Source organism: Aegilops tauschii, chromosome 4 (genome assembly GCF_002575655.3).
Source record: "Aegilops tauschii subsp. strangulata cultivar AL8/78 chromosome 4, Aet v6.0, whole genome shotgun sequence".
Lineage (NCBI taxonomy): Eukaryota > Viridiplantae > Streptophyta > Magnoliopsida > Poales > Poaceae > Aegilops > Aegilops tauschii.
Window position 1 is genome coordinate 335,645,791 of NC_053038.3, and position 8,522 is coordinate 335,654,312.

General features: G+C 50.6%; 1 protein-coding gene across 1 annotated transcript; it reads left to right on the forward strand.

The window, feature by feature from the left end:
• Positions 1 to 7,582: 7,582 nt before the first annotated feature.
• Positions 7,583 to 8,053, forward strand: LOC141021862 (uncharacterized). The gene has a single exon (XM_073497713.1). The coding sequence runs from the start codon at positions 7,583 to 7,585 to the stop codon at positions 8,051 to 8,053; it is 471 nt and encodes a 156-aa protein (XP_073353814.1).
• The last annotated feature ends 469 nt before the right edge of the window (positions 8,054 to 8,522 follow it).

Sequence of the window (8,522 nt, forward strand, 5' to 3'; positions counted from 1 at the left end):
TCACCGATGAAAAGGTTTATAATCTTGCAGCGATTGTTGCACGTAGACTGCAGCACAACTCTAGCAGTGGCTATTTTTATGGCGGAATTTATGCCATGCGTCTAGCACGAGAGCTAGGTGTTTCACCTTTGCCCTTTGACCCTATCCTACCCACGCAGTATTTAGATTTTGAGGCTTTAAAAAGCCATAAGATCCTCAAGGGAAAAATTCATGACTTCACATATAATTTGTTGTTTAACCAAACCTCTGTTGTGCACACATATTTGCCTGCACCTGCTCTTTCGGACTATCACAGCAAGGGAAGATATTATGTTCTGGAGAGCGAGGCTCGATCTCACAACGCAGCAGTGGAGGCAGCACGGTGGGCTGAGGCATCAACGCCGAGGGCCTCCGTAAGCTACCACACCAACTACCATCCAGGCTACTGACTGATTACCAAGCTAGGCCAAAAGCCTAAGCTTGGGGGAGTACGTATTTCCACTGACATTACATTAATGCTCACACATTTCATTCCAGTTGTCGGTGTCCACACTTTTTCATTGTATCATCCATGTTTAATTTATTTTCTCGCTTTCTTCTTCTGTGTTTGAAAAACCTTGAGAAAATCCCAAAAATATGTTTCTTGCTTCTTTTTGATTTTTCTTCCTAGTTTAAATTGTTGTAGCACTAAAAAGAAAACCCAAAAAGATTTCCTTGTTCTTCTTTTACTTGTTGGGAGCTTTCCCGTGTAAATAGTTTTTCTCGTTTTTGCTTTTCCCTTTTTCGTTTGCTTGCTTTCAAAAAACCAAAAACTCCAAAAATATTTCAGTGTGTTTCTCTGAATTTCTTTTTCTTTTATCGAGTCATACTGAGGAGAAGACCACGATGAAAATGTTGAGTGGCTCTCATTTGCATTATGTTGATCTAACAAAGAGCCCATATTACCTTGTCTTCTCCTCTTGGATAAAATGTTTGCAGGTTCCAGCTTAGTCCACGGCACTCTTGAACTATTATTATTTCAAATCATTCAGTCATGCAAGTGAAAGGCAATAATGAAGATATTAGATGAACTGGCCATGGCTGAGAGAAACGGGTATGAACTCGACTTGTTCTGTTTTTGTAAATATGTTTAACCTAGTATCCATGCTTCATCCTATTATGATCAAACATGTTTGCAATGACAATTAGAGGTTATAGTTTCTCATGCCATGCATAAGTAGCTAGGAGTGAATAATGACTTATCTTGGATATCAACATTGCGTTAAAATGATTGTGATGTAGTATGATGATATGGTATCCTCCTCTGAATGTTCGAGTGGCTTGACTTGGCACATGCTCATGCATGTAGTTTAATCAAACCAACATAGCCTCTATGATATTTATGTTCATGGTATTCATATCCTACTCATGCTAGTGTCAAATGTTACTTATGCGTAATGCATGTTCATGACCGTTGTTGCTCTCTAGCTGGCCGCTTCTCAACCTATTTGCTAGCCTTCGCATGTACTAAGTGGGAACTCTGCTTGTACATCAAAAACCTGAAACCCAAGTTATTCCAGATGAGTCCACCATACCTACCTATATGCCGTATTACCCTGCCGTCCTAAGTAAATTTGCATGTGCCACCTCTAAAAACTTCAAATAAATATCCTTTTTGTGTGCCTGGATAGTTCATGGAATGACAGGAGGTAGTCGGTATCTTCCATGCTAAGCGGGTTATTCTCAGGTCGAGTGTTTATTCACTCGCCATCGCACGAGAAAAAGGGCGGTAATTGGGATGCCCAGTCCCAAACTGCAAAATGAAAAGAGCTTACAAATAATCAAACAAAAACTCCCAATGGAGTCATAACCTTTACCTTTCCGCTTGGGAACCGCCACTAGCGTGTTTAGCATGGAAGATATTGATTACTGATGGTCGTGAAGTGAATAAGAAGGGTGCATGTCTCAAAATATCATTTACCTTTGTTTTAAAACATGAGCTCTGGCACCTCTGCAAATCACTGATTCCCTCTGCGAGGGGACTATCTATTTATTTTTATGTTGTGTCATCACCTTCTCAAATAAGCGCCAGAACCTGAGAGCACTGCTGTCATGCTGATGCATTGTGTATAGCTAATGTTGGGTGCATCATGACTGGATATTTTCTACCATGAATTACAACGTTTAGTCGCTGCTTGAACTTTGGGTGTGCTCTGCATTTATGTTTTGCGGTCTCAGAAAGGGCTAGCGAGATACCACTATTCTCATATTGTATCATGGTTGTTTTGACAAAGTGTTGCTACTTGAGATATATTATTATTGCTCTCTAGTTGATTATGTCATTGATATGAGTTAATATAACTTTTAAGAGTTATTGTCGACATGGTTAGTTATAATCTTTGCTGAAAAACTGGGTGCTGTTTAAGCTTATTTATGAAACAAGAGCAAAAGAGTTTGTAAAAGTTTTTCTTTTTCACTTTCAGTTTATCAACTGAATTGCTTGAGGACAAGCAAAGGTTTAAGCTTGGGGGAGTTGATACGTCTCCAATGTATCTACTTTTCCTAACTCTTTTCCTCTTGTTTCGGACTCTAATTTGCATGATTTGAATGAAACTAACCCCGGACTGACACTGTTTTCAGCAGAACTACCATGGTGTTATTTTTCTGCAGAAATAGAAGTTCTCGGAATGGAACGAAACTTCACGAGGATTTTTTATATCAAATAAGAGAATTTCTGGAACCAGGAAGGACCTGAGGGGGGCACCTGGGTGGGCACAACCCACCAGGGCGTGCCAGCCCCCCCAGGCGCGCCCAGGTGGGTGCCGCCCCACCTGGTGGTCCCGCTGACCCTCAAACCGATGCTATAAAATCCCATATTTCCAGAGAAAAAAATCAGGGAGAAAGAATTATCGTGTTTCACAAGACGGAGCCGCCGCCAAGCCCTGTTCTTCATCGGGAGGCCAGATCTGGAGTCCGTTTGGGGCTCCGGAGAGGGACATCTTCGATCTTCGTCATCACCAACACATCTCCATCGCCAATTCCATGATGCTCCCCACCGGGAGTGAGTAATTCCTTCGTAGCACTACAAAAAAATACACTTCCGTGATGATACGTGTTTGTCACAGTAGGTCGCGTTTTTTGTCATGCATGTACATCCATAACGATTTTATGACAGAATCAAGATAGTCATACCTGTGCTGTCGTAGAAGTGTTCCATGACATTACCAAAATTATCATCACGGAAGTGTCCACTTCCATGACGATAAATAGCGCGTCACAGAAGTGCTTTCGTCAAGGGAGACTGACATGTGGCATCCACCGTAACGGAACACCGTTAAGCTATCGGGTCCGGTTTTGGATCCGATAACCCGTTAACAGCCCCGACCAATGGGGATTTTCCACATGTAAAATCATAATTGGCTGGAGGAAACACGTGTCAGCTCACCGTTGGGACAGATATCATCCACTCATTGGACCGAAGGAGCCTATGATATGTTGACACGTGGCACGACCCAATAGAGGCCCATTCATGTGAAAAGGGCGGCCCATTTGACTTGGTCAAAAGGTGGCGGGCCGGCCCATGGAAAGCCTCTTAACGACCTGTTCGCATATAGCCCATTTACAGCCCACTAACCCAGGGCCCGTTATGACCTATCCGAATTAGGCCCAGTAGTGTCATCTGGGCCGTCCAATACGATTCCAGCCCGTTTTAAGTTCCGGCCCATGTATGGCCCATGACATCTTTCGACCCATATGAGGCCCTTTGTAACTCTTGGCCCAGTAACGACCCGTGGTGAAACTGGCCCTGTCGGCGTCCTGGATTTGGGGGTATCCAGCCCTACCTGCCTTTGGCCCACCAAGTGGCTCCATCGATGGCTTGGAACGGCCCGGCTTCAGCGTCGACAACACAAGACCCTCGCGAGGGGCCAAGCCTCGCGAGGCGGGCGACACCAAGACCCCTGAGTGGACCGGCCTCCTCAGGCTGGCTCCTGAGGGGCAGAGAGTTCTATGCAAGGCTACCTCATGAGGCTCAGCTGACGTGAGCCATGACGACCAAGGCCAGGCGGGTGCCAGGCGGGCGTAGAGCACAGGTTTTCTCTTCGGTGCAAAGGAGGCAAGCCACAGGCGCGGAATCCCAAGGCGTCAGCCATTGTTACCATTCTGGTGCAACGAGACCAAGACCGCCATGACGGCAGGACGGAGGTCATCGACGAGCCCATCGCAGCGTCACGACCAGAGGCTTTTTGCAGGCGAAGACTACTTTAGTCAGGATAAGCTGTACTGCTTGTCCCCTTTCAAATCCGGCCATTGTGGGATCCCTTCCCGCCAACATTTGGGAAGAGGACCAAGGCCACTATAAATAGGACTTAGCCACCACCATAGAGGGGGAAGGGATCCATTCTCATCCGACCACCTCACCAGCTCAAGAACACCTCACCTCCTGAGGCTTGTTCATCCACTGTACTAGTTCATCCTCAGCCCTTCGAGGCAATCCACCAAAACGCTGGAGTAGGGTATTACACCGCAAGGTGGCCCGAGCCAGGATAAACTGCTGTGTCTCTGTGTCTCTTTGAGCTTGACGCGCTAGGCTTAGGAGGATCGCGAGTAGGCAGGCTGGGTAGGTTGAGATCTCCGCACGCACCCCAGAGTTCGAACCTCTCAAGGGTTTGCGGATCCCACAATCCGACTTTTGGCGCGCCAGGCAGGGGTGCGTCGGATCTTCTCTTCCGTTGACCAGTCCTCCGCCGCTCCATCGACGCCATGGACGACACCCCGAGAGCGCACGTTGAGCACTGGGTCGTCCAGGCCTCCTCGGCAGCGCCCGCCGACGAGGAAGACCTCCACTCCGCTCTGCTCGCGGCCCACGTTCTGCCGGGGGCAACCGGCCGTGGAGGGCGTGCGCCGCAACCTTCTCCACTGGTGCCGCGCCGCAACCGCGCCGCCGCATGATCTACGAACTACACTACAGCAACCGCTCCGCACACGCGCAGGGAACAAGTGAACATGCGGGCAGCGGTCATCGTGGCCCGAGAGCTCTTGTGGTGCAGGCTGTTGGAAAGTGGCCGCGACGCCCTGCTGGAACGAGTCGCCGAGTTGCTGGATGCAGCGTGCAGGGGGGCGGCGCTGTTCTACACCCTGCCCACGTCGCAGGTGGTGGTGGGGGCGCGCTCTCACCCCCGACACAACTGCGCGCCCCCTCCCAGGGGCCCTGGTGAGCCTCTCGATGCCGACCAGCCCCGTGGAGCAGCCCGCGCCACCCCGAACGTGCCCCCTCTGCGCGGGGCTGCTCCAAGTGACATCACCCGGGACCGCGCTGGAGTGCCGGCCCCTGGCCAACAGGACCAGAGGGCGACTGAAGAAGGCGGGAACGCAAGGCAGCCGGGTAGCACTTCTGGTGCGAACAGCTTGAAAGCCTACGTCACCGTCGCGATGGATCCAAGGCACGCGCGGGGAGAGGGCCCCAGCCGATCCCCCACGCCAGGCTGGGCGCTGGATATACACGAGGCCGAGCTCTCCTTCGAGCCGCCACCAAGCCCCGCAAACATCTCCAACGGCGACAGCCTCTGGGTACAGCTAATGCCGCAGGAGCATGCTTACGCTGACCATGGATCGCAGGTGAACCAGGGTGCAGCTGCCACCAGGACTCTCAGGACGACGGATCCCCCGCAGGAGCGCGTAGGACGTTGGGAGCAACGCGGGGGAAGCCTAGCGGGAGGGCCCTCCTCGCGCCGCACAGAGCAGGGCCCTGCCTGGAGGTAGGTTCCCCGCCGGGGAAGGCGCCGGCGAGCCCTTCTCCCTAGTGGGGGGCCTATGGTCACCGAGGACGCCGCCAGCGTCCCCCTGGCCCCTTGGTCTTGTCCTGGTTTCCGATCTCCCCAACGGTGGTCAGGGGTGGCGCACGGTGGGGTCCTCGTCGGGCGACATGAAGCAAGGCTCCGGCCTGTGAAGGTCTCCGCTCGTGACACTCGCACGTAATAATGAGTGGGGCTGTACACGCCCCAGAGTCTCCTTAGTGCCGCCCTGGGGCCTCATGGGGGCTCCCGCCCACGTCCTAGTGGAAGCAGACCATTTTATGTGTGCAGTTCTCCAAAGTCCTACCAGGAAGTTCACTATATGTGTGCATGAAGTGCAGTACAAGCTCAAAATGAAGCGAAATAGAAGCACTTTCGCGCAGTGCACAAAACAAAAAATTACTGCACCTGATGTAGTCCTTAAATGTAAGTCATGCAGTCCGCAGCGTTGGCATAACCAGTCACAACTTTGGCACAAAGAAGGATGCACACAGTGCAAAATGTGTACACCTGCAGCACAGGACTATGATGAATGCAGTGCGCATAGAGGCACCAAAGCAGTGCACACCCGTACACTAAGAAAAAGGATATGTAAGAGGAAAAACAATAAAGAAAAATGCTACCCATGCAGTGCACAAAAATGTAGCGCAAAACATGTGTAGTATGGAATGCATGCACATTCAGTACAGAACCCTGATCAATGCAGTGCACGGATGATTTACTAAAACAGTGCATGCCCCGACATTGAAAAAAATACTTAAGAGAAAAATACAAAGAAAAAAAATTGACCACCCAGGTGCAACCGGCCCCAGCCAGTCTCGTAGTAGGTCTGCGCCCACAGAAGGCGAGTCGTTCTGAGTCACAATGCATGGGGCCGACCACACATGGGCCCACATGTCAGAGAGCATAGTGCAGCGAGCGGCGTGTGTAAGCGCCCAACTAAGTTACCAGAGGAGTTCGATACGGCGGCCTCACCAGCGCTTATAAACAAGTCGGGCGCGCCTTCTGCGGGCGAGGTGGGACTAAACATTAGGACGCACACAACGCACCGGGAACCAGCCGTGCTCACAGGCCGACTTGGGCCCAAATGCGTCTTCACTACCCGAACACATGCCCAACAAGGCCGACTAAGAAAAAACAATAAGTTTAAAAAAAAGTGGGGGGGGGGGCCCAACCCCCCTTCCCCTACCCCTCCCGTACCAGGGACTGCAGTAAGTACAGGCAAAAACCAGATGCAGTGCGCAGCACTAGAAAATTGCAGTGCATTTTGTTACACGATGCAGTACGGTATAGCAATCCAGATCCGGATTACCTACATGAATAAATACATGGCATAGAACACAACGAAAAACTCGTAAAATTGCGAAATACATTGTACTTTGTTCAGGGGCTACAGCAAGGACACGCAAAAAACGGTGAAGTACGCACCTGTAGACAAAGTGCAGTTCTGCATTCTAGACGATGCAGTGCAATACTATAACAAATGCAGTTCATTATCACGCAGGATACATGTATAAACGTAACAAAATGCCCGTTCGCACAGAAAGTGGTGGTTAAAAAAAAATTACTGATCAAAAATAAAATAAAACTACGTTAATAAAAAACCACGTTCGCATACAACCACCCAATCGGAGCGGTTCATCTCCACAAGCCCACGATCACAGATGCAACACCAACCCACGATCTGCACAACCGCATCGTCAGCGAGATCGTGCAGTTCATCCGACGCGGCCATCCCACCCCGCGCCCTCCCCTTAAATTCAGACCCCTGCATTGCGCTGCCACCAAATCGCTCCTTATCCACGCAAAAGCACCAAGCCCTGCTACCGGCGATGGCGTTCACCGACGAGTACAAGGGCGACAAGGCCGTGGAGGCCCACGACAACACCAAGTTGCACGTCATCCACACCAATGACAAGAAGCAGATGGCGATCTCCCTCGCGCAGTACGAGCGCCACCTCAGCTTCCAGCGCCACAAGATCGTCGGCATTGATCTCGAGTACAACAACGAGCCTGAAGCGACGCAGAAACCCGCCCTCTGCCAGCTCTCCATCGGCAAGAATCACCCAGTGCTGCTCTTCCAAATGAGCGCCGCTGAAAGGTGCACCGTCTTCGACAACTTCCTCGCCGACCCCAGGTACACCTTTGCTGGCTTCTCCATCGACAGCGACAAAACCAGGCTAGAGCGTGTCAATCTGGAGGTCGCCAACTTCGTCGACATCCAGAAGGAGTGGAGGGTGCCCGAGGCAACCAAGGAGTTGGACTCCCTTGGAGACGCCTCCGGCATGCTCATCGACGACTAGTACAACAGCATGAAGAAGAAGATCACCGACGACGAGCACAGACGCTGGGCCACCCTGCCTCTATCCATGAGGCACATCAAGTATGTGGCAAAGGACGCCTACGCAGCGTACGAGATATGGAACCGCATCACCCTCACCCAGGACGGGCTTCGCCGTGCAAAGCTGGAGAAGGAGGAGCCCCTCAAGAAGCGCGCCAGGAGCAGCTGGGGATGGGAAGAGCCTAACTGGTGAAGAGGAAGATGGTGCCGGCCAAGAGCCAACAATGCCAGCGTCGATTTAGAATTATCATCAAGTTTGCTTTATGTTGTTTGCTTATGTATCGTTAGTTTGCTTGTGTGCTGAACTTAGTTTGCTTGCCATGCAGAATCACTTGTAATGATGAACTTTGATTATGTTAGATTGCTTTCTGTTCAACTTAGTTTGCTGATGATGAACTTGTCGTACATAATGCTTGTGATAATTTGTTTTC

Bases quoted from the DNA above. Each gene is read 5' to 3' on its own strand.
- LOC141021862 (XM_073497713.1), top strand. From the start codon at position 7,583: ATGGCGTTCACCGACGAGTACAAGGGCGACAAGGCCGTGGAGGCCCAC.